Source organism: Anser cygnoides, chromosome 5, assembly GCF_040182565.1.
Source record: "Anser cygnoides isolate HZ-2024a breed goose chromosome 5, Taihu_goose_T2T_genome, whole genome shotgun sequence".
Classification (NCBI taxonomy): Eukaryota; Metazoa; Chordata; class Aves; order Anseriformes; family Anatidae; genus Anser; species Anser cygnoides.
The window spans coordinates 57,670,954-57,696,189 of record NC_089877.1 but is presented as its reverse complement, the minus strand read 5'-3'; the positions used below and the strand labels follow the sequence as shown (position 1 = coordinate 57,696,189).

General features: G+C 43.2%; 1 protein-coding gene across 2 annotated transcripts in view; it reads left to right on the top strand.

The window, feature by feature from the left end:
• AKT1 (AKT serine/threonine kinase 1) overlaps positions 1–25,236 on the top strand; it is a 72,579-nt gene that overhangs the window by 39,780 nt on the left and 7,563 nt on the right. For both annotated transcript variants that reach the window (XM_066998424.1, XM_013183025.3), the window contains exons 4-11: positions 4,419–4,530; positions 7,381–7,528; positions 9,250–9,381; positions 9,526–9,591; positions 11,277–11,345; positions 12,075–12,200; positions 13,456–13,584; positions 17,798–18,012. In XM_066998424.1, the coding sequence (XP_066854525.1) occupies positions 4,419–4,530; positions 7,381–7,528; positions 9,250–9,381; positions 9,526–9,591; positions 11,277–11,345; positions 12,075–12,200; positions 13,456–13,584; positions 17,798–18,012 (997 nt within the window). The remainder of the gene's footprint in view (positions 1–4,418; positions 4,531–7,380; positions 7,529–9,249; positions 9,382–9,525; positions 9,592–11,276; positions 11,346–12,074; positions 12,201–13,455; positions 13,585–17,797; positions 18,013–25,236) is intronic.

Here is a 25,236-nt window from a genome sequence, read left to right as displayed (position 1 = left end):
AAAATTTTTACCCTCTTATGCTGTAAAATAATGTAGGCTTTCTCTAGCTTTGCAAGTAAAAGTTTTTCTTTTTTTTTTTTTTTTCTTCCCGTTACTAGGGGACTCTTTTCACTTGCAATGTAGAATTCATGTTAAGTGAGATGCTATCCGTGAGAGGTAGGGAATATTCAGTGCAGGAGAAAACAATGAAGGACAGTAACATTAGCTAATGATGCTCTGTCTTTTCCCTTAACAGGTATGGAAAAAAGTAGTAGCAATAAATACAGAATGTGCTTTCCTTTTATAGGATTTTTTTCATGTGTTTGACAATCATTTAGTAGTCTCTTCTTTGTCTTAAGCCCTATCCTTTCAATCTGAGAGGGTTTTGATCATATGTCTTTGAAAACCTGTTTATAGGACCCCCGTGGTAAAGAGAGACTCTTACTTTTTAATTCTTTTTTCTCCACCTAATTTCCAGTTTAAAATAGCCATGTATATATGGTTATAGTTCAATGATACGTTTAAGGAGTTTATTTTCCCTGGAAGTTACCTATTGGTGATTTTTTTCAAACTTCTCAAAGATGGTGCCTAGCAGTTAACTGTGATGTTTTTGAGTCACATTTGTGTTCATGTTCCTTACTCCACCACTACTGAGGCAGAAGGAATAAAAAGCCTGTACCTAACTAGTTAGTTATGCTCCAGAGGCACCAGCAGATAAATAACCGATAGAGCCCGTGCTGTAAATCTCTTGGATAAGTAGCCTTCATACTGATTGTAATCTCAGATTATCGTGTATGTCTGCCCATTAGGTTATAAGCCCTTAAAACCGTATAGCTGAGAAGAGCAGTATATAGCGAAAAACAACGTGGAGAGAGTGGCTGTTCCTGTTAGAAAGAAGGGATTATTCTTCTGGCTGTCCAAAAGGAGGGCGGACTGCGGTGGTTTTGTCATACAGCCGAAAACATAATTGCTCGACAATGAGCCCTCCTTTTGGGACAGGGCTGCGTGTCTGTAGTCAGGCGTTTATCGCAGGGCTCAGGACGACCAGATCAGCGGGCAGATTTTCTGTGTCTGCTGTTATTCAGGCTGCCCTAGTCTTGGTCTCTAACTCAGGGCTCCCAGGTCCTCACTTTTGCCATGCTGAGCTGTCTGGGAGGTAATCTGTTCGGTGGTGCCAGCAGAAAGGGAGCACCTCAACATGGTATTCCTGCTCCACTTTCCAAAGTTTTATTTATTCATCCCTTTTTTTTTCCTGGATTGGCCTTTTTTTTCTTTTCATCTCCTTCTTTAAAGAAACCAAAGCAGGAATGGGAAGGATTCTTGACATTATTGGTTTAAAGTGTGATGTCATTATATAGGGAGCAGAGTTTGACACTTTCATCACAAGTAATCTGCCTTTTAGCTTAAGTGCTGGGGAAGCAAATATTGTGACATTTTAGAAAGTCACTGGGATAATACTAAGTGTCTTTCAAATACAAAATGGTAATTTACATTTGAATGCCTTGGTGTCTATTCCCGTTAGGAACAATTTCTCTGTCCTACTTACTTTAAAAGACCAAACGCCAGGAAAGAATCAAGAGGTTCTTTAGAGCAATTTAAATCATTTTTAACAGGCTGCTGGTTATAGTACTTACTGTGTTGCGAAAGGAGAATACATATGTTGGCCTGTTTGACAGGAAAAACTGTCTTCAAAGTGGGTAAGTGACCATCAGCCTGTATCTGACATGAGTGTTTTTATGCCCCAAATGATACCCCCAAACGTGCCATGAATCAGACTTAATGTAATGCCAAGTCTGTTGTTGCACCCTGCTGTAGTGGTGCATGTTGCTGTACGTGATGGTAAGAGACAAGTTTGGTGGTGCGTTAGCTTTCCAGCTACAGGAAAGAGTTCAGAGTCAGTTGTAAAAGAAGAAACCCCCTGCTTCTTTGTTTCATTGATAAAAGCTGGTTCTCCCCATGTACAACAATGTGGTAGCTTCAAACTTTTGAAACCTGAGTGGTACAGCACTTTGGTAAGGCAAGTCAAAAATAAAGCCTTCTGTATTTCTTCATATGTGCTGTTATGATTGAGCAGGGTAATTAGACAGCATATTGTTCACTAAACAAAACACTTCTATGTGACATACTTGAATTATAGTGGTTATTAACTGACAAATCTCTATTATTTGTCTTGCTGTATGCCTTAAAGATTGCTGGATCAGCAAGCTTAACAAATATCGATGGACAGTGCTGATTTAGGGGAAAAGCGATGATACTTATTTGGTCCCCTTCTGTGACAGAAAATGCCTCCTGTGGTTTACTTTGCTGAAATTAAATGGTTAAAGTTTGGAGCTGTGGTTGGTTCAAATATCTATACTGCTACTTCAGAGTATTTATTCTGAGGTATGAAACGTGCAGCTAGAGGCTGCTTTAAAAAAGTAAACAAAACCTCTCCGTTTATTTCTTCGTAGTGTTGCACTGCTGGATGAGTAAGGGGGAACAGTTCTGGGGTTGCAGAAGATTAGGAGTAGCCTCATTTTCTTCTATACGTGAGTCTTCAGCCACATTCAGTATCTGTTGCGGCTGCATTGTGCAGGTTCGCAGAGGACAACCCCAGCCGTAATCCAGTTGTGTTAGGCAGGCAGGCAAAAGTGGGAGATATAAAAAAAAAAAAAAAAATGAAGAGCAGCTAGGCTAAGGTGGCAGGTCTTGAAGCAGGAATGAGGTCTCTTGAGTTAAATTTCTCAGAACTGGGCTTACTGGTGTGTGCGAGCTCCTGCAGTTGTGCTCAGCATTAATTGCCGTTCTGCAAAGGAGGATGGAGGCTGCTGGGACGCAGCGCTGCGAAGGCACGGCCGCCTCGAATTGTGGAGGTTCTTTAATCTCGGTGAATAAAGGAGTGCCGTTTATCACACTAAAACCTTTTCATGACTCATTAATAAACTTTCTCTTATCTAATTGTGGTGCTTTAGTAGGATGCGGTGTAACCTCAGCGTGCTATTAAAGAAAAATTAGATTTTCTTGTCATGAAAAATGCAAAGTTACTCATTGTAAAGCTTGTAACTCCAGCAGCAAATGAGGCATGAAATATATTGCCAAAAATACAGCACCCAAAAACACTGGCAGTAAATATTTTATCTTGGTGCTAATTAAGAGCTTGAATTTAAAACTGAGCACTCTACATTTTCACAATAATAAAATAAACCTCATGATACCAGCGTAGCCTTACTAATGCGGGCTGTTGTTCCAGACAGATTCTGTCCTTGACTGCATATTGCTAAACGTGGAGCATGTTCGTAGCTCTAGGAGCAAGCAGAAATTTCTCCTTGTCTTTATAGTGCCGCCTTCTTTGGTTGGAAGTTGATTTGGAACCTGAAGGCCAAATAACGGTGAACTTGTGGGTTCAGTAGCTGCAAGGAAGAGAGTTTAATGGAAGAATGGTTCTTCCTCCTTTTTTTTTTTCCTCCTCCACTCACTATTTTGAGTTTGCTTTAGCAGGAGCTGTTTAATTAGCATTGGAGGTTCTATTACTATATTTCTGGGAAATGTGATGGTTTGGCTCCCATTATCACTTCATTGACTTTGGGGTGCTGTTTTGGTTGCTCTATAGCTAGCGTACCCTTTATCGGGTGTGTGGTTCAGGCCAAGATTTGAAGGGTAGTCGCCCATCTCATCCTGTGAAGCTTAAAACAGTAGGTGTGATATTTTTTCCTAAAAACAAAATTCATGCTCTCCTCTTGAGAGTATTTTTTTTATGAAGAAGGTGGTATTTTTGAATGTGGCCACGTCTCCATGGAGTTTTTAGGTGGTGTTTACTGGCAGGGCTGTGGACTGTTGGCTGCGTGTCCATCCGGCATCCGAGTGGCAGCTGTCCCGGCAGGGTTTGGGATGGGGTCTTTTCTGGGGTGTGCCTCTGCAGTTTGATGTTCCCTCTAGTGTCTGAGGGCTGGAAATGCTTTCCGCCAGAGTCTAATCTTCGTCAGGTGCCTGAAAAATGACCAAATGCGCTCTCCAGCAACTCCTTGAGAGCCGAGGATGGGATTTTATGACAGGAAAGTCGAAGGGAGGGATCGTAGAGGCTTGGCTTTAATTTCAGTGGCTGTAATTGCCGCATTATCAGCTGACTTTGTCCATGTGTTCTGCTCTGGGTGACCTTTGGAGCATCGGACCTGAGCCTGAATGGCTTCTGTATCATCACATCACATTTCTACTTACCTCTCTGGCCGACCGAACGTGGACCCTTTCTAAGCAGAATTTGATTTCGGTGCTGCTTAGATGACTATCTCTTAAGCTATTTATTGGTTTCATCAACACAGTAAATTGTTTCACGTCGTCTAAAGAAGTACTTACAGAGATTTCTGTGGCTGATTAATTGCAACAGTTTGCTAGATAAGAATAAAGACAAATGATTATTTAAACCTGCTTATGTACCATGACTCTTTCTTCCTTGATTGTGGTAGAGTGCCAGCTGATGAAGACAGAACGACCTAAACCAAACACATTTATCATTAGATGCCTCCAGTGGACCACAGTAATTGAAAGAACATTTCATGTGGAGACTCCAGAGGAGCGGTATGTTTCATTCATATTTAATACATAAACTACTCGCAAAAGCAGATGCAAGCGTTCAGCATTAATAGCAAGCCCTTTGCTCAAGCGCTTACTTACCAGGTGATGTACGTCTAGACTGAAAAGTGACAAATAGTTTTTGAGTGTCCCAGTTTTAGTGCATGTTCCAGTAGAAAAGGTACCTTAAAGGGAGGTTGACTTCTCAGGGAGTGGATTTTGAACGGTATCTGTAAATGAAATGTTGTTGGTTTGGGTATCCAAAAAGCACAGGTGCATGTCTGTACCAGCACACGGGTAGTTATTTCTGGAAAGTTAGGCTTCATTTCTCACTGGAAATTTTCTGCTATGTGAAATAAAGGGTTTCTGACCTGGGAGTTTCTGGAAGGATGAGCACAAGTGAAAGAGATTCAGGCAAAATTGAGTTGTATCAAAATGCTGACCTTTTAAAGTCTTTTTAGACACCTTGTTTTTAAAGGAAAAAAGTCAGTAGTATCACTGCTGATTGCTAATGTTTTATGCAAATTAGATAATAAAGGTGATAGTTATCTGCTGCAGGTGCAGATTTCTGTTTCAGCTGTTAGGAAACAAAGCTGAGAGCATGCATCCTGTGCTCTCATCATTGGAGAATTGATCTCTTACCTCCTGAGAGAAGAGTTTTCCAGCACAGCTACTCTACAACTACAGCGTATTTAAATATTTACTTGCTCTTCAGGAACTGAACTTAAATTATTCCAGTATCATTGCCCTAGGGGAAGGGGTATTTTAAAACCCTGGTCCTCCCTATGTATGATACTGGCACGTGTTTGTTTTTAAGATCAGCAAATTCTACTTAATATTCTTTGTTTTTTTCCGTTATAGCCTGTGTGTGCACTGAGTTAGGCGGTTCCTATTTATTGCTTTTGATTCTATTACAGTGTTCAGAAGCAGGTGAAATCGAATTAAAGCAAAGAAAAATAAACTGGTCTTTGTTTCATTTAGTAGCTTTGCAGTCAGTGACCCTAAAATGAGTGAATAACAGTTTCCACTTGGGGGAGGATTGTGTTTTCATCTTGTTTTGTTCCCTCGTAGCCAATTAAGTCAGCTTTGTGACACTTCAGGGCTTGGAGCGTTAGTCACCTCTGTTGTACACACTTGAGATGTAAAAGCTGAGGGTGAAATTCTGGTATCCCAGAAATCAAAGATCTGTGTACTTCAGGAGGGCCAGGATCTCAACCAAGTCAGCAATAAATCTTGAAACAGATGTGGAGGTAGCCTTTGGCTTTCTGTAATGGTTTTGAATAATAAAAATGACTAGTGAATAAATGAATGTGCTTGTGATGTTGAATGAAAGAAGTTTCTGCTAGAAGCACAGAAGAACATTTGGAAACTTTTCCTACATTTAGCATTACCTTGCTGTCCCAAGACAGAACTGGATAGTGTGTGAAGACCAGCCTTTTGAAGCAGATGGTACAGGTGAATGTTAGCTGAAGAAAGTGAATAGGTGATTTGTTTTTTCCTTAACCCCAAAATGGTAATTCAGCTGTCTTTCTTCTCTTTTGGAGATAATATGGAGCTAATCTTCCTTAGATATCTTCCGTATCTGTAATATAGAAATGAATACTGCTTCAATTGGGCGTAATCCAAAATAAAAACTGCACAGGACATAAAAGACCTTATGTGTAATTGGTGTAGCTTTTATTAGAATACTGTGTCAGGTATTTTTTCCCATGGACTTTGCTTCCTTGGTGGAATGTTTCTCTATTTTGCACCCAGCACAAACTGCAATTCAGATGTTCAGATATGATTTTATTTTCTTAAGCTGATGCTTCACTGTATAATTTCAAAGTACCGGTGAAAAGTTTGATACCGATTAGGATGGCGTGGCTTCTTCAGTATGTTGCAGATTGTGCGTGGAGTTGTTCAGCTTTGGCTGCTTGTGTTCCTGCTGTAGTCGCAGAGTATTTTACAGACTGTAAAATGCAGTAAATCCACATTTGTTCAGCCCCTGTAAGCCTTAAAACTCTTCCCCAAAACCTGTAAGACATTGAGTTGCATGTTGAGTTGCATGTTTTATGTTCAATAAATTAGCAGTGAAATATGATGAAGGCCAAGAACTTTCACTTCAGTAGTTTCCAAAGGTGTGAAATTTCCCCAAATTCAGTGGAGTGGAAGGGGTCTGCATAGAATTCAAAGGGGTTGGTATTAGAGCACCCATTGCTGAAACAACCGTGGAAACTTTCTTATAACCAAAACCTATGCCTTAGATAAAATGTTGCTGCTCTTGCTGATGTTCTGGTAAGCTTTACACAAGAACTGCTGCAGCTCTGGCATCATCTCTGCAAGAGATGAATTACCTAAGTATCCCAGGCTTTAAAAACTTGTCCTAGGGCATTTCTTGCCATCAAAATTTGGGATATGAGTGTGAAGAGGTGGCGTAGTGCCCCCAGCAGTTAGATATATGTGTTTCCAGTGCACCATAGGAATGGAAAAGCTGTGTTTAATTGCTTTGTGCTGCATGGGAGCCTTTTGCTTTTTGGTCTTGGCGAGTCTGCATTTGTTATGTAAATCTCTGTATCACTAGGTCACGTCTTGACCTGATGACTGACTGGGTATTAGAAATTGCTGAAGAGCCTTATGTTGTGTATGGACTGTGGGGACTTCAGTTGTCTGGTGTCTAGTGTGATTAATAAAGATGTAGGCTAAAAGTGCTCTTAAAATGTATTTTTGCAGTGCTTGAAAACACACAAAAATGCAGTATATGTGCATTGGATCATTTTAGAGCATTGGTTGCTCTATTTTCCTCAGAAACACTTGCTATGGCAGACAGTAATATGAAGATACAAGTAACAAATGTCATTGCTTATATTTTGCCAGGGAAGAATGGACAAAAGCCATCCAAACTGTAGCAGACAGCCTCAAGAAACAGGAGGAAGAGATGATGGATTTTAGATCTGGCTCTCCCAGTGATAATTCAGGTGCTGAAGAAATGGAGGTTTCTATGACAAAACCAAAACACAAAGTGGTAAGTGAACGTGGCAGGAAAAACGCTAAATTTTAGATCTTGAATGTAGACAAGAAGCAGCCATCAAGGCCTTTCTGTTCCCCTCACAATTACACAGTTGTTGTAGTTGTGGCTTCTGGATGAAAAGGTTTTCTGAGGTGAGCAGGTATGGGTCAAAGCCTGGTTGGGTCCACAGGAGTTCTCAACTCGGATACACTGCAGGATTTCCAAGGCCAGCTCAGGTCTGGAAGCAGTTTGCTTAATTTCCTGCAGTACAGACAATGAAATCATATTTCCTGCTGGACCTTGAGTCTGTGTAACCTCTATTTCTGTCTGCTGTGTCGTCATAGGCTAGTGCAAAGATGCACGAGTGAATTTGCAGGGCTTGAGGTGGGGCCAGGGGATTTCATTGCTCTGGATTAAGGACCTAGGCCTAATCCCAGACAGCCACTGGGGTGTCTGTCCACCGTGTTCCTGCAGCTTGGGTTTTTGCATTGCGCACAGCATTGACTGAATGGCCTTGTATAAGAGGAATGTGTGCCAGTAGAGATCTCTGCCCTTTTAGGTATCTCCTTTCAATCTCTTCAACTTCCCTTCCTTTAGTTCTGTTGTCTCATTGTCTCCTATTTGGCTTTCCAATCTCACTATTTTATCTCACTATTAACATTTCCATTTCCTTTCATAATTTTGCTTCAGTTTTGGGAAAACTGATGAAATTTTTGAAGAAAATAAGTCATTATGTGATTGCTAAGTATGTCTGCCAGCTTTGTGTCATGCTGTTGGCTTTAGACTGATGTGGGTGGCTACTTACGTGTCACTGTAAGTTGTAGCTGCCATTAGCCTTCTGTGTTCTTGACCGAGCAGATACTACTCTTGCAGAGTGGTTCCTAATAGAAATGCAAGAACCACCACCTCCTTGGTCAGATTTCTGAGGCACATTCTTCTGAGACAGTGACTGTCTCTCCGTGGGCATTTTAGTGAGGATAATCAAAGTGATTTTTGGGGTCCTGACATCAACTGTATGGAACAGTTAACAGCAAGTCTCCTCAGCCAGCTGTAGGGAAGAATATGGAGTAAGTTTGCTATTGAGAGCATCTTGGAAGTTTTCCCCAACAGAGGCTGCAGTAGCCTTTGGCTGTTCAAGTCCTGTTACTGCTATGTTGGCAACGGTCATTGGTACTGTAAGAGAGAGACTGTCCATGGCCTGCAGCACATTCCAATTTCCCCAGCATTTTCCCTAATGGCAAAACAAGTAAGAGAGAGTAGCTAATCCGTGAAGCAGTTGTTTTCTCTGTGGGTTTCGTTGCCATTCATTGAACCACAAGAAAGCTGATCCCCTGGAGAGGTGGGGAACATCAGAAAAAGGGTATGGATTCAGTCCCTAGATTCAGAGCAACATACAACTTTTAGTGAACCTCTGCACTGGCAAAGTGGTCAAAATGTGTCTGATAATACATTGAGTGGTATTAGCACAATTGAGCGTTGAGTGAGTCTCGTGAACGAGTGTTCCGCTAGTGAATGGTTTATGGTTTTCCCTAAATAGTTTGATTGATTATCTTTGGGAAGCGTACTGGTACTCATTTTTACGGCAGAATCATTTCTGCTCTTGAATTCTACTAAGTAAAAGGGTTAAAAAAAAAAATAAAAATGCATAGTATTCTCCCATGAATGAGAAATTCTAGTCTGATATACTTGTTGGTAGTTAATGTAATTCAGTTCTTGTTTATCTGTATCATTAACAGACCATGAATGAATTTGAATACCTTAAGCTACTGGGAAAAGGCACTTTTGGAAAGGTCATTTTAGTTAAAGAAAAAGCAACCGGACGGTATTATGCCATGAAAATTCTGAAGAAAGAAGTTATTGTAGCAAAGGTGAGTGGATGGGAAACTTGGAAATATGTACAGCCTTCTGGAAAGGAATAGCAAGGATGCTCTGAGCACTTGTAAATAATTGCTTGAAATGCATCCCCTAATCTGGGGAATCACTTGGGTGATTTCCTTCTGATTGTGTTTCAGGATGAAGTAGCACACACGCTGACAGAAAACCGTGTTTTGCAGAACTCGCGGCATCCGTTCCTAACAGTACGTATTTCTCCCTCTGTTGAGTGGAACTTGACATCGTGACAACCAAGACTTTCCTTATTTTTTGTTATTCACATAATGTATCTGAGATCTGTGTTTTTGGAGTGGATGTGTATTTTTCTGTGCTTCCATTTTTGGGAAGCACAAATTAAAATGCTTTTCTGAGTCTTCTCATTCTTGCAGAGCAGGTCTTAAGTGCCTCTTGAAATCAGAGACTTCTTGTAGTGTCTCAGGGTGTGGTTTGATTTTATGGCTCACCCATGTAACGGTTTGCCATCTCTCGAGAGAAGTATTTGCTTTTCCTGGCCTCCAAATGCTTGGTGTCCTCTTCGAGGCAGAGATCAGGGTGACCCTGACCTTGTGACAAATGAGTTCAGCAGAGTGAGGGGAAAAGAAAAAAAACAATTCTTTTTTAAAAATTTCTTTTACTGTTCCCAGAAGCAGCTTACTGTGGAATCAGAGCTCTGGTAGTGCCTGCTGAAGTATAGTGATGGGAGCATACTGGGAGGTAGAACAAAGGAGAGCAAGACCATGCCTCATTCAGTGCTTTCCTTTTAGATTGGCTAACTGTAAAATGAAAGCATAGCTTCAATTTAGACCTCCAGCACCAGCAGTCTCTGCGGGTTGACCTCAGATACCCAAGTTCTACCTCAAGATTTTGTTTGTAGTGTTCATTACAAGTTGGTTCTGAATCATTTCCAACAGCTTCAGCCCCCTAAGAGACCTGTGTAGTGTCCTGGTGGTCTCCTTTTTCCAGGTACACAAGGGTTTAACTGGAATTTAGACCTTTTAAATGTGGCCTCTGGAAGTAAATATTGGCTGAATTGGGTATAATCAGTAAATGTTTGTTGACAGGCCTAAAACCTGATCGTCCCTTTCTTTGCAAAACCACATCAGCTTTAAAAATGCTTTCCCTAATAATGAAGATAATGATATAATGTGTGGTATTTTCTTAATGCTTTCATAAACTCAAATATCCAAACCAAGGACTGTCTTAAGTCAGCTGTCAGACTGGGATATGACCAAGAAACTTAAGACCATGGCAAACAAGCTGGTGTTACTCTTGCTGCAGGAATACACATGACAGGGCTGTACAAAGGCACCTTGTGACACTCCATCACACCCTCTGTCTGGTCTGGTTTTGTGAATTGCTCACGAACGGATATTGACAGCATTGCTCAATCCCCTGGCAGGCTGTCAACAGCGAGCAGTTGCAGCGAGCGGGGCAGAGACCAGGGGACTAGTGCTTGTAAGGTCACTTGTTTCAGACAAGCAGGCTTGCAGCCAGTGTGGCAAAACCTTGTGCTTTTAGGTTTTTTTGGTTGTGGCCTCCTGTCTGCGAGATCAGACTGTGGGAGCTTGTGGCCTGGGGAGGATACTTCAGTGCCACTGTCAGTATGTTTTGTGCCGTTGTAATGGGTCAGGACTTTGTTTCAGAGCATTGTAGGCATTGCTAATAGCTTCTGCAAGGGATTGTTTTAACATACTAAATACATTTCTTAAAAGAAGTTGGCAGTAGATCAGCTGCAACAAGAAAATGCAAGTATTATATGACAGCCAAGAACAAAAAGTCCACTAAAATACACATCTTATATCTGTCTGTGTTTTGAAAAAATTATTCAAAATGTTTTTTTATAACTGTCAGTGTGATCTTTCTTCTGAGTTTTTGTTTAAATCTGTTTCAGGCTTTAAAGTATTCCTTTCAGACACATGATCGCTTGTGTTTTGTGATGGAGTATGCCAATGGAGGGGAGGTAAGGGAAATGCAGTAATGTTTAATGCTTTAGGATTTTCCTGTCCTGCTTCTAATTCTGCTTGGCATTACTTAGCTAGGGTCCATGTCTCCATTTCTAGTGCATCCAAGCTGTCCAAGTTAAACAGACCTGTTTGCGGTTTTAACTAATACTAAGAATTAAGACTCTAATCTTCACTCCATTTTTAGAGAATACAGGTTTTGGGTGTAGGTTTCTATTTTACATGACAGCAACATACTGTAATCTGACATTTAGTAGTTCAGAAAAATAAGTTGCTTTCTAGTTGTTCTTCAGACAGCTTATAACACTTTTTAATGAATCTTCTGAGCACGTGTTACTTTGGAGAGAGAGGTAGAAACAGCAAAGAAGGAAAGGTACTAAGATGTTAAGAAGGAAAAGATGAAATATCAAAGTTTCTCTAAATCATGCGTTAAGCTAGTTTTAATATCTAATTGTAGTTCAATTAAAAGGAAGTTTTATTTTCTATATGTACAAGAATGTGTAGCAATCAAACTAGTGATCAGCGTACATCTGTGAATATGAGTTATAATTGCCTGGTTGTTTACTTTATGATGGCTTTAAAAACATTTGGGAGCACAGCTGAGTGTGGATGGGAAGGAGTTTTCTCTTAGGTAACATTGGATTTCAAGCAGGATGGCTTGAGAAGTGTTATACATAACTCAGAAACATATGCAATCTAAATGCAACAAATTATTGTTCTTGTTGTAGTTGTTTTTCCATCTGTCAAGAGAGCGTGTCTTTTCTGAAGACCGGGCTCGGTTTTATGGAGCTGAGATAGTTTCAGCATTGGATTACCTGCATTCAGAGAAGAATGTGGTTTATAGAGATTTGAAGGTACGTAGAAAAACAATTTCACAGGCTTTTGGGGTTTGGGCTTTCTCTTTCTTAGTCACAAAAGCAAATGAGCCTTAACTGTAAGAAAGCCTTTTCTGACTGAACTTTAACATAACGGTTATTGCAGCTGTTGGTCTTGGCTTTACAGGATTTCTAAACACTTTTATCATCTAAGTGATTGTCTAACGTGTCTATCAGGACACTAGCAGTGTTTCAGGAAGCACAGAGGGGTACTGAACAGCATGGATTTTGTTTTCACCTGACTGCTTATGTTCCAAGAGAAACCTTGCCGGCTATATACATGCTGGAGTACAATCCTGGACTTTTCATTACTGGGTCTTATCAGATATATGCAAATTCATACACTATGTATGATGTGCTTCCTTGCAGTGTGCTGTGCAGCACTGTCTTCATAGTACCTGCTTGCAGTTAGAAAATTGATTAAAGTTCAAGTTGCTTGTTTGTTTCGTGACTGGATTGGGAAGAGAAACAAACAAGAAATCTTAGGGCAAGCAGATGGGGGACAAGCTTGAGGGTAATGCAGCAACAAAACGTATTTTCTGAGAAGTGCTTTCAGGGGAGGATAAGGTGATACTAGTAGGAGTATGCTACGTAATATTTTCAGCCTGTTTCAAAGTGTTCTTAGGAATTCCTGCTGCGATTTCGTATCCTATATCACCATGATTCCTTTGAAAATGCGCTTTGTTTCATACATAGTTGGCCTTGTTAGAAATTAGTGGTGCAGAGTAGGATGAATATCAAGTGCTAAGTAGATGAAATGATTCTCATGTAAAAAAAAAATCTCTTTGGCAAATGCTTCTTTAAGCTTACACTTAGTTACTTTCTTCATTTGCTATCCTTTAATGGTACAGAATGCTTTATAAAATCACTTAGAGTAAAAGCAGGGATGAAGTTTTTAAAAAATGTAGTAAGTATTCCTCCTCACAAAGAATCTGGTGTTCTGTTGATGATAATACTTTAGAAGCATAATTACAATGTTTACATTCTGTATTCTTGCTGTATATATGATCAGTTACCCAAGGACTGCAAATTAGTTACTTAACGCTCCCTAAAGAATTAAGGAAAGTGATATAAATGTGTATTTACATCATGCATGCTTTGGCAGCTGCTATGGCTCTGACTCCAGTGAGAACACGTTTCAAAACTGTAATCTTCAGAAATTCCAGTCTTTTATTGACTTGCTCAGGAGCAGTGTATGTTTTTTCTAATACTGTGCTTCGTTTGGACTTCTCAGCTGGAAAATCTTATGCTGGATAAAGATGGACACATAAAAATTACAGACTTTGGACTATGTAAAGAAGGCATAAAGGATGGAGCAACAATGAAGACTTTCTGTGGCACTCCAGAGTATCTTGCACCAGAGGTATGTTTACATTGAATTTCATACTAAATCATAGTCTTAAATGCCATCCACGATAGCAGTAGCAATACAGAATAATTCCTATGCCATAATGTGTTCATACAGTACTACTGTGATATAATAACACATGCTGAAAATCTCTTATTCATCATGTTCTGGGACATACCTTCAGTATGAAGACGTGATAATTTTCACATGGGGTAGCGTTTTCCTTTCATTTCAGGGAATATGTACATTTTGCTGGAGCAGTGCTTGCGTCTAGCGTCCGAAGTCTAATTAAAAAAATCAACTCATAAATCATTAAAATATTACTCGATGGCTTGGTAACCCTTTTGTGATTTATTTGCTGTGTATTGGACTATCTGAAAGCTATCAACAGAACTTTGGCTAAGAAGTAAAAGTATTGACTGATTCTTTTTGAAGACAGTGTAAGGTTAAGTGTGTTCAGGGAGGCCAGCAACAAGGAAGATGGAGCTCTTTTTTTCAGTGTTTAGCATTGTATATGTTAGAAGTTCCAACTCCTTCATGGCTGTAAGTGCGTAAGGTTGTTTCTCAAGGTTAGTTTGAAACTTTCTGTTTGGGAGGAAACAAATCCAAGCATGAGACTCCAGTCCCCAAACACACATTTTGGGGGGATTTTTGTGCTAATAATTTTTCCATGCAAGCACACATTTGGATTTTACGCTTTAACTTTCATCCTGGAAATACTCCTTCGGAAAGTTGTGCAACACAGAGCAGGTGCTGTTCGAGCAGCGAGTTAGTTAAGGGCAGATCAAAAGTGAAGTCGGGTGATAGAGGAGATGTATACACGCTGTTCTGCAGGCAGACGCTCGTTTTCTCTGCCCACGCTCGGAGCTGTCTGGAAGCAGTCGCTGTATGAGCAGGGCACCGAGCCTGAGCTATTAATGCGCCGTGCCTCGCAGAAGGGCTCGCTGCTGCCGAGGGAGCGCCTTGCTACCCCTGGCGCACAGGCTTCCATCCAGCTGGGAGCGCAGGCAGAAGCAAGTCTTGGGCTGCTGGCAGGTTATGTATTGCGGGCACACCCAGGACGTATTCCTTCTCCAGGGTGGGAGAACTCTGCGCTGCAAACCTTTCTTTAGTCAAAGTGCGCAGAGGTACGAAGTAGGGGAAACCAAAGTGGAGGAGGAATATTGCTGTGGAGAGCCAGTGTCTTGGCTGATCGGCACTTCTGAGCCCTCCGTTTGCATAGCGGTGGCAGTGGAAACAGTTGTGTGCTCTTTTTTTTTGTTTTCTGTTGTTTTTTTAAACTCCCAGCTGCTCTCAAGGGCCTCCAGTCTCTTTGTAATAATGAAGAACGTGGGCACCTGTCGAAGTAGCTTGCAGCAAAGAGGTGGAGCCAGTCTCATGCTAGCTGCCAGCTCTCCATGGGTCGCTAGGAGTCTTCAGTGTTCCTAAATGGGGGTCTGTGCACCACGATTTGAGATTCACTGGTGCAGGGAGTAATTAGCAGCACGACAAAGAGTGTTTATTATTCATAAATATGGCTTTTATTTGGTGGCTCCCTCTTAAAATCAATTGCTGAACTTCAGTTTTTCACCAAGGATTTTATGAAGTGATTAAAAATATTGTTTTGTTTTTGTTTTTTTTTCTTAGCATGGAATGTGGGGATTCCCTGTGCAGGCATTATGTTGTTCTTTCGGTAGCATTACCTGCTATTATTTTTCTTTCTCATATTTACAATGAGTTGGCTCATCCAAAACCCTGAAGGACAAATCCTTTCGATTAACCCAGCTCTCTCCCTTACTCGCAAATCCCATCTGCAAGCTGGAGTGTTAAATTCTGGAGGCTTTTGTCATCTGGTCGGTAGCATGCAAAAAATCTGGAAATTGTGCGTGAGTGATACGCTGTGCATTTAAGGTCATGCAGCCTTAAAAGCAGGGGTCTCGTTCTCGTTATCTGTGTCTGTAACTTGAGTCCAGCATAGCAGCATGTTTGTACAGTTGTTGCATAGTTGTTTTTAGGTTCATATTGGAATCTTGTGCATGGATGACAGTGACTGAACCATGTCAACTTTGATGTGTCAGATATATCAATGACTGTGATGTTTACAGCTGTTGTGCCTTCTCTTTCAAATTCCATCTCACGGCAGCATGGAGCTGCTTGTTAGGGATTGATCAGCCTTTAACTTAAGTGAAATGACCTTGTTGCTTCTGCTGTCCTGCGTGTTGCAATAAATCATGAATATGCGTAATCCCTTTCCTGATATGGTATATTTTTAATAACCACTGCTCTGTTTTGTGCAATTCCAAATCTGAGCACTTGCTGTCTGTGATAAAGCACTTTGAAGAAATAAGCATTTTTTTATTCTGTGCAGAGTTAAGAGATTTAGCATCCTTACTGAAATAATTTATGAATTATTTTGCGTGTTTTGAAAGCACCTGTAGGACTGGCCGTGCACACAGCCCAAACCTTCGTGGCTTTTTTTTTTCCTTCCAATCCTCTCCTTGAGTACCTCCCGCAGCAGTTTAAAAATAAATAAATAAACGGGGAGAGAGACCCCGTGACTAATTTATTTTCGGTAAACCCGAGCGCTGGGCAGCGCGAGGAGGAAGCGCTTGGCTGCGAGGGGGCGGCTGGGAGCGGCGTTGTCACACAAATATCTCCTGCGGTGCCTCGGGAAGGACGGAGCCGGCTCCTGGAATCCCGGCTGGCCGGCAGCTGTGTCGGCCGAATACATGCGCGGGGCAGCTGCAGAGCCAGCTGTCGTTTGGTGTGAATCATACGGCAGGGGATGCTGTAAATAGACCAGCGCCGGGTAATCTAATACCTGGCAGCCTTCGGAGTTTTACTGCAGGCCCTTTGCCTCGTTCGGATAATTGGGGGGAATAATTAGTGAATACGGAGAGGCAGAGCGCAAAGGGTTGTTGCGGAGTGTCTCTGCTGCTTTCTTGTGCGCAAAACCTTTCTGAATGTTTGTCAGGGGTTCGGATCCTGCCCTTGTTAAAGGGAAAGCTGTCGATTTCAGTGGTCTCTTTCACCCTTTTAATTTTCAGTGCAGTGTGCTGAATTGGTGCACGGTGGCTGCATGAGCTTTACATTGCTACAAGGAGGAGCACTGGTGGCTTTTACTCTTGGCAATACTAAGCTGTTCAGTGCAGACCTGTGAAAAGACTAAAGATGACAAGTAAAACCTGAGGACAGGATCTGGAATATGAGACTGTCGGTGTCAGCTACAGACAACTGCTTGGGAGACATAAAGTCTAGAGAAGTCCTTGTAACATCCACTCCACAAGCCACGAAACACTCCTACCTCCTCAACAAAGCCTTCGATAGAGAAGACGAGAAACAAAGCGTGACAGCACTTCTGTGGAGCAAGCAGGAGGGAAAAAGGACACTGCTGGGTCCCGAGTCCATGCACAAACTGGGGATTTGTTAGGTGCAAATGCCCAGGGGAAGGGAAAATACCCTGTGCTACACCCCATCTCCTCTGAGAACGGGAAGAAGCTTGCTCCCTGACACTTTCTGCTTAGAAAGCGCAACCCCAAAGTGTTGGAGCTGGTGTGCAAGTGTTCCCCTCTGGAGCGGAGGAAGGGAAATATTACAAGACAGCCTGGCTGCCATTTCACAGCCTTGCAGCCAGTCAGGTGCTAGGAGAGGAGATCTCGCTTAGTGTTTAATGTGAATTAGTCATTTAGCATGCTGTGTGGTCTTTTGTGACATACCCTTTGGGTAGAGGCAAGTTAATATGGAGAGGATCATGCTGTTCAGTTTGTTGCTTCTGAAGGAATAGTAAGTAAGAGCCTGACTGTCTTGTCTTTTCTCCCCAAAATGGCTCCTTGGTGGTGTTTTTTTTTTTCTTTCTTAATGGGATCCCATTTGGAACAGTTTGTGATGAATAAGTGAGAATTTAGCAGCTGGCTGTGTAATGTGAGAACAGACCTTAGCCTTTGGGCTTTCAAAGGTTGTGCTTACAGTGGGCTTAATGGGAAGGGGAGGCTGGGAGGAAGAGGAGAAGGAAGCTGCCATATCATAACACTTTCTCCATTTCCCTCTCTTGCTTACCTAAAATGCTCTCTTTCAATCAGTGACCGTGGTGCCACTTGTTTTTGAGATCATCTGCAGATACTCTGTGTTGATAGACTCATCTGTGAAACTCAAGAACATGAAATTTTTGGTGTAAATTTTGCCTCTTGAGTTCTGCGCTCATTCCTGATTTAGGAATGCCTTCTAAAGCCTTCTCTCTGCCTTTCTGCAGGTGCTGGAAGACAACGACTATGGTCGTGCAGTGGACTGGTGGGGCCTTGGCGTGGTGATGTATGAAATGATGTGTGGCCGGCTCCCTTTCTACAACCAGGACCATGAAAAGCTCTTTGAACTCATCCTTATGGAGGAGATTAGATTTCCACGCACTTTGTCACCTGAAGCAAAATCTCTCTTGTCAGGTTTGCTGAAGAAAGATCCGAAGCAAAGGTGAGGTTGTTGCTTAATAATTGCAATTTTAAGTGCTCGTGTCCTCAGAAATACCAAATAAGAAGAAATCGAGGAAAAAAAATATATTTGTTAAAGCCTTCACAAAAAAAAGATAGCAATTATTCTGTTCAGAGGCGTGTCTGTGAAAGGGAGCTAACTTCAAGCCAAGTGACTTAAAAGTGACTTTCTGCACTGCCATTTAAAAGATCCATATTGCCATCTTTCAGAAACAACTGAAGATGATACTGCACAAAGGGCTATCGAGCGCACGCATGCCAGTCTTTATTTAAAGTTGAGGAAGGTGTTTTGGATGAAATGGTAGTTTTGTTTCTAATCAGGTCACAATTAGCATCCACCAAGAATAGCTGAGATGTAGTAAATGAACCTATTTGTTTTCATTTTAACTTTTGAAACAAGCTGACCCTGCAGGTAGCAACGTGAAGCGATTTTGGTGATCAGGAGGCTGAGCTTTGGAATATGATGGCTGCCATTAACACAAAACTACAGCGTGGAACAATGCAAGTTAACCTTGCTTTTGGTCGTAATTAATCTGATGGCTGCTGTAGGTTATAAGCTCTATGGTGAATGTTCTTGCCTTGTATCCAAGTTCAGGCTGCTTGCTGTAAGCTTTCTGAATTTTCTGTGAAATCTGTGCCCTTGATTTATCATCCTGCTCTGGACAGCAGGTGGTGGTGTTTCTGCCATGGTTGTGGTAGAGTTTATACCATGATTGATCTACTTTTCCCCTTTCCTCCTTTTGCTTTTTTGCTGTTCTTTATTATTTAAAAAGTAACCTTTGACTTAACAACAACAACAAAAACCAAACAACCCTATAATGGCTAACAAACAAAAAATAGAACAGGATCCAAAAATGATGTTGACCTTTGCACCAAGGTAAACATCGGCTTAAGAACCTGCCCTCTTGTCAACTCAGACAGTTTTTAAACAAATAAAAATTGTGACTCTGCCCCTAGTCTCCTGTCCTGAACCTTTCCACCATAAATAGGCCCCAGCTAGGAAGCTTTTCATGTGAGGTGTACTTAGAGTATTTCGATTTGCTTTCTGGTGCGTTCAGTCTGTACGTGTGCATGCACATAGCACAAAAATGGTTCCTTGCCAGTACTTGGATACCTAGAGCAAAGATTTTTATCATCAAAGTGGATTATTCCCATCACTGCTCTTGACAGAAAAGCCTGCGGAGGGGTTTTGTGGTGCAAACCCACAATTTGTAGTAGCAGAGTGTTCAACTCAGCGGTGACACAGGGAACCAGGAGCAGCTGTAGCCAGGAAAGTGGCCAGCCTTGTGCAAGGTGGCAACGGCAGCCTGTCCCTCCTGGAGCAGGCAGGAGCTCCGGTGGGGCCTCCCGGAAAAGGTTGTGTGATAGATTAGCAGGCCCCCCGGGCACTGTGCTCTGCAAATGTGGTTGCAGCCCGTGCCAAGAGGATTCCTGTCCAGGAAAGTGCTGGGTTAAATAGAATTGTGACCCTCTTGTAGCTTATTCAGGTGGGGCCTTTCAATCACTGGAAACACAAGCAGCATCTGCTGTAATTTGTTCTTAAAGGAGCATCTCTGATGAACCAAAATGCAATTTGTTTACAAACAAAGAACGCCCACTTGTTTCTAATTACAAGGTTTTTCCAATGCCAATAATTACTCCACAATATGCTCATTTTATACAAATAGCCACTTCTTCGCATGTATCTTCAGCAGGCTTGGAACTAGCGATGCTCTGATCTGTTGGACAGATGATTTTCATGCTGCTGATAGAAATAACTACAGGCTAGACAAGCCTGCGCACATGCCTGCAGCTTGCTAATTACACTGGTGCCTCCCAAGCTTTTTGGACTGTGGGCCGTTCTTAAATACTGGTTTCTCCCCAGCCACTCTGCACCCAACTTTTTAACTGTGGATAGGATTCTGCAAATCCACTGCTCTGCGTGGGGTTTTCAGGCAGTATGGAGAACTGAGCTGGAAGCATTTCGGGGTGCAAGTCCCGAGTCCCACCCTAGTAGTTTTATGGGTTTTATTGTCAGCTGCTCTCACAGTGTGGTCTGTGTGCTCGGGTGGGCGCCTGGGGTACTTGGTCATTGACTCATAGTGAGATCACGGAGCCACGCTAAAGAAAACCAGCCAGATGGCCACAAAAGTATGTTCAGTGAAAAGTTAAATGATGTGCAGTAGTCCGGTGAACATCAGCCTGTTGATGACGTTCTGCTGGATCACACAACAGTTCCCCCAAAATCCCCTCCTCACCAAAGCCCAGGGGTTGACAGAAGTTGGGGTCACTAATGTCTGTGGCAGGAAACATCGGCGTTGGCAGCATTTTGTTACTGCTGGTGGGACAGAGGGGAGAGCCAACAGCTTGAGGAAAATGAAACTCTGAGATACTCTCCTTTCCAGTAAAATCACCGCCTCCCAAAAAAAGTTGATACGTAAAGTGTAAATTAAATATCAAGGAGCTAGTGAATCGTGGTCTGCATTGGTGAATCAAACCTTACAATTGCCTGCCGGACCTGAGCTAGATGCACAGGAGCAGCACTAGCAGTCTGCTTTCAGTAATGCCAGCTCAGCTGCAACTCCCAGGCATACGGGGGAAGTATGAAGAACAATAAATCGCATTCTGCTTTTAATCATGGCTGTTTTCTAAATTTGGTCATATGTAGAAAATCTGTTTTGTAAGTGAAAAGGAATTTTGAAGTTTCTTTTGGGATTGATATAAGTTTATTAATCTTGTAACGTGAGCCTTAATTTTCCTAAGAAGGAAAAAATCTATTCTACAAACGTCTTTTAATGTGGCCTGCAATTTTCCTTTGCTGCTTTGTGACATACATCAAAAGGAAGGGGTAATCACAGCATATTTCTACACATAAAACAGCATTTTTTCCCCCTAATTTTTACTATTCTTTCTCTGGCTCTGGGGACTGCGACCTGTGAAGGTGGGCATGGCTCGGAGCGCTCTGTGCAAGGGGGCTGAGTTCAGGTGGGTGGCAGTGTATGAGACCAGCAGAGTGTCTCACAAGTGCTGAATCTTGGCAGGTTTTAAACCAGAGGGAACTCCAACACTGCTTTCTCTGAATTTTGATTGTGTCTGTTCCTACTGCATGCCGTAGTGCTCCCTGCCATGGGGCAGGCTGGCCTCTGGAGTTGAGCCTCTTTCAGATGGGTTTGTCACCAGCTGCTTCATTTGCTTCTTTCTCTGATGGTGCCGTGGGACCTCACCATGCAGGACGAGCGAGAGGAAGAAGGTGCAGCATTTCACAACCCCCGTTGAAAGGTCGGATGACTGCACGGAGTCGGAGCTGTTGCTTGGCTTTGGAGGGCTGAGGCTGCTCTCTGGTAACTGGTGGTGGGTCCCAGCAGCGACGCGGAGATCCAGCACTTCATTCATTTTAGTGGTGGTGGCTCTTCCCACAACCAGAGTGCAACCTTGGCCGCAGGAAGAGTGGGGTCAGTCAAGCCTCTACCTGCATGAAACCCAAACTTTTTTCCCCGTGGAAGGTGGTGATTAGTAGTTGAGGTGTGTCTGCTCGCTCTGTCAGGCTCTGCTACGTGGAGGACTGACAGCTCGAGCGAACCTGCTCTCCGACCCAGCAAGGCCTGCAGCCTCTGCTGGAGTTGGAGGAGGTGGAGGTGACAACTGTAGGGCTGCAGGGGCCAGAGGAAGCCCCAGCTGGCTGGGGCAGGCAGGAGGCTGCCTGCTTGTGCTGCGTTATGCTTCTCGTATAGCTGGGCCTCTTCTGCAGCAGGCTTCAGCCTTGTGGGCATCCAGAGCTTGGACACTGCAGGGTCCTGGGTATCTCCTACGCTGAAGATGCTCATCAAGTCCTCACACACAACTCACCAGGTGCTGTTCAGGGAGAGATGTGGCTGTTGGATGTGATGGTGTTGGTGTAAATCACCTCAGCGCCAACTTGTCCAGGCCCAGTTCGAACGTGAGTTGGGGCACACTCAAGCAGCTCACCCATAAGAAATCTGACCCGAGGCTGAGGAAAACATCAAAGGCAACTCTCTTTTCCCACCAGATTTCTAGAAATCAGTGATGTAGAAACTTCCCAAGCCTCAGCTTCCTCAAACGTGACTGCTTTGTGGTTGCCTACCAGTGCTGGGGGTGGGAGCCGGATGGGCCCCGTCCGTGTCACACGCGTGTGGCTGGGGAAGGAGCGGGGAAGTGAGGCTCAGCGCAGGGCTGGGAGCTGCTTTCCAAGCTCTTCACCTTTGAACAGGAAAGCCCCCAAAGACTGTGTATTCGTGGCCTTTTCCTCCCAAGCTGGGAGTTACAAATGCTCCGTGCTGCCAGCAGTGGCCACAGGGAAGCGACGTAGGTGCAGTTCCTAAATGCTTGCACACGACTGACTGCTGCAGGGCTCCGAGGGCAAGGACCATAACCCGGTACGTTACTGGTCACCTTCCTGGCTGTGTCAGAGGAGGGGAAATAAGCATCTCTGTGCCCCAGAACACAAACAGCTTTTGCTGAGATGATTTTCCTGAGCCCAGTGGGTGTATTTACACCGCTGAAGAACCACTTTTGGGGTTGGGGGGGCAGTAAGAGAAATCATGTGAAAACAAAGCGGCAACCCAAATCTGGAGCCCAAAGCGGTGACTGTTTCCATCTGAGGCCAGTGCACGTGCGAATCTATAAACAACAGAAACCCGTAACCCAGAAGTACGGCCGTCTTCTCACGTGAGGATTCACAGTCACAATCTTTTTGTGGCTCCCGAAACGGTGCAGCACCAGAGCAGGATGATTTGGCAGGTCAGAGTGAAGGCAGTTGCTGCTTTCTTTGTTGGAGCCTTAGAGTAGAAACTTTTTCACTGTAGAGCTAGAAGTTTGTGGGTTTCTTTTTAAAGAACCGGGAATGGACCGCTGGGTGCCAAACATTGCTTACCTTTACAGGGACAAGTACGGAAACAATGTTTTTGCTGCGATTTGCTAATTGCAATTGTCTGGTCTGGGATGATGATGTTTCCACTGAGTTTCTGTGCACACAATATATTTTTAGGATGTATATATAAAAAATTACAGGGTATGTATTTTTAAACGTTTTTGCAGATGATTTCTCTACAGCATGATAGGCGATTGCCCTTGGCTAACAGAGCATGGGAGCTTACGATGAAATGATCATAGTAACTTGCAAGCAACACACAGTTTCATAAAAATTAAAAGTGTGGAAATGGTTTGAGCTTAATATTAATGTTGCTTTTAGTAGTAATTTTTCTCCTTGGGATTTAGCTGAAACACAAAAGCTCAGGTTCTCAAACTTGGATGGAAGCTTAATGAGTAACCAGCAATGTTCAGCAGGTATGTTTTAAGGAGACCAGTTTAGAAAGATTTTTTTAAAATGCTTTTCACCCTCTACACTTTGTTATATTTCCTTGTATACTGTAATCCTCAGTGGACTTTTATTTTTAACTTCTATTTCTACTATTTTTGGTTCTGCTTGAAGACTTACATGCGTAGAATTTAATTTCATTGCACAGGAGTCTTTTTCAAGACTATTATTCATGCTATATTTTTCTTCAGTTGTTGCATGCCCTTACGAGAGACAAACTCACTGCTCTTTCAGTTCTCAGTGTTTCTTAAGCATGCTTTTTGCATTAGGTGCTGACGTAATGTTGTTCACCTTGAAACGGTCTTTTCATAATAGTTGTAAAACCCACAAGTATGTTTTGGAATAAGTTCCTATCCGAAACATGGGTTTTCTATTGTTTTTCCATTCGATTGGAATGGATTTGTTTAGTAGTATAGATTTTTAAAAGGTAAGTAAAACATCTGGGGTTTCTGTTGGCATTTCCCTGAGTATGTATTTGCCCTTCATGGAACAAAGGCTCGTAATAGATAATGTATTCTCCAAAGCACTTGTGTATGGCTGCAATCAGCCAGCCGTTCTGCATACTTGTGCAAAACAGTATTTAGGTTCTTTGTAGCCTATAGTCACTTCATAACTCCCGAACTTTGATGCTGGAGTACAGCCTGCTGACATCTGTGAGTAAAGAGGATAGAACTGATCAACTCCACCCTCTTCTTCACTGGCCATCCTCATCTGCACCGGGGAAGCAGCGAGGAGCCTGATGCAGACTTGGCAGAGCCTCTGGACCTGCAGGGAACCAGCCGAGAGATGATTACTCACAGAGTTTGTCTCTGTTCCCAGGCTACCCTGGAGTTTGTCTCTGTTCCAGGTGGCTCGGCAGCTGTACACCACGCTGTCAAGCAGACGGGAGAGCCATTGTCCACTTGGTTTGGCCCGGGAGGCTCTAGGCTGGACTTAGGCTTGGTCTCAGCGTTCACCTGGGGTGGGAGAGCGTCCCCCAGCACTGTGACATGATGCCTGGGGTCTGTCACCTGTCCCACCGCAGGTGTCCTGGAGGTACAGGAACGAGCAAACCTCTTGGGTTGTTACTGTGGCACTAAATAAAACAGGGCCGGGAGGCAAGCACGGCTGCTGAACTGCCTGTCACCTCTGCTGCCTGTCACCTCTGGTGCAGTTGTGGCCTCTGCCAGCTTCTCTGCCGAGGGTGCACAGACGTGGCTGAGAGCATTGCCCACACCAGCATCCGTTCCCCAGTGGCAGCCTGGACATCGCCGTGTTTGATTCCTTCCACCCCGGGCAGTCACACCATGCCGTGCCATTGCACCGTGGCATCGAGCAAGGCCCCAGAGCACGCGGTAAAAAAAATACCACATCAGTAGGCTGCAGCACAGCCTTCATGTTATTCTGACATGGTGAACTGTACCCCTGACCTCTACCCCCAAATAATAACGTATGGGGAGATGCGGGGCCGACTGCTGTGCAGCGTGGGTGAATGTTTGGGCAGTTTGGCTGCAGGTCCGGAGAACAGTCCTTGCCTCTTTTTCTGTAGCAGTACAGTTACAGCCTGGGTTGCTCAGAGCCATTGTTCCAAGCCTTTAAAATAAGGGGTAATTTCTCAGTTCCCCAGTGGTATCGGGGTGATGCAGGAAGAATCGGGGGCTTGCAGATACTAGAGGTCAGCCTGGATGAACATGGCAGCACTTTTTGCATTTAAAAGCCTGAGAGTCTCTTAACCTTGTAACCTGAAGTGAGTCTCCTGCTGATTACTCAGTGTGTGTTTGGTTTTCCCAGCGCATGTCTTTGCGTGCAGATGCGGTTCAGACTTTCAGAGAACGCTTTAACCTCCACAGCAGAATTTAAGCATCTGTTAGCCCGAGACTGCAGCTGAACTGATTGCATCTATAAGCTGTGTGG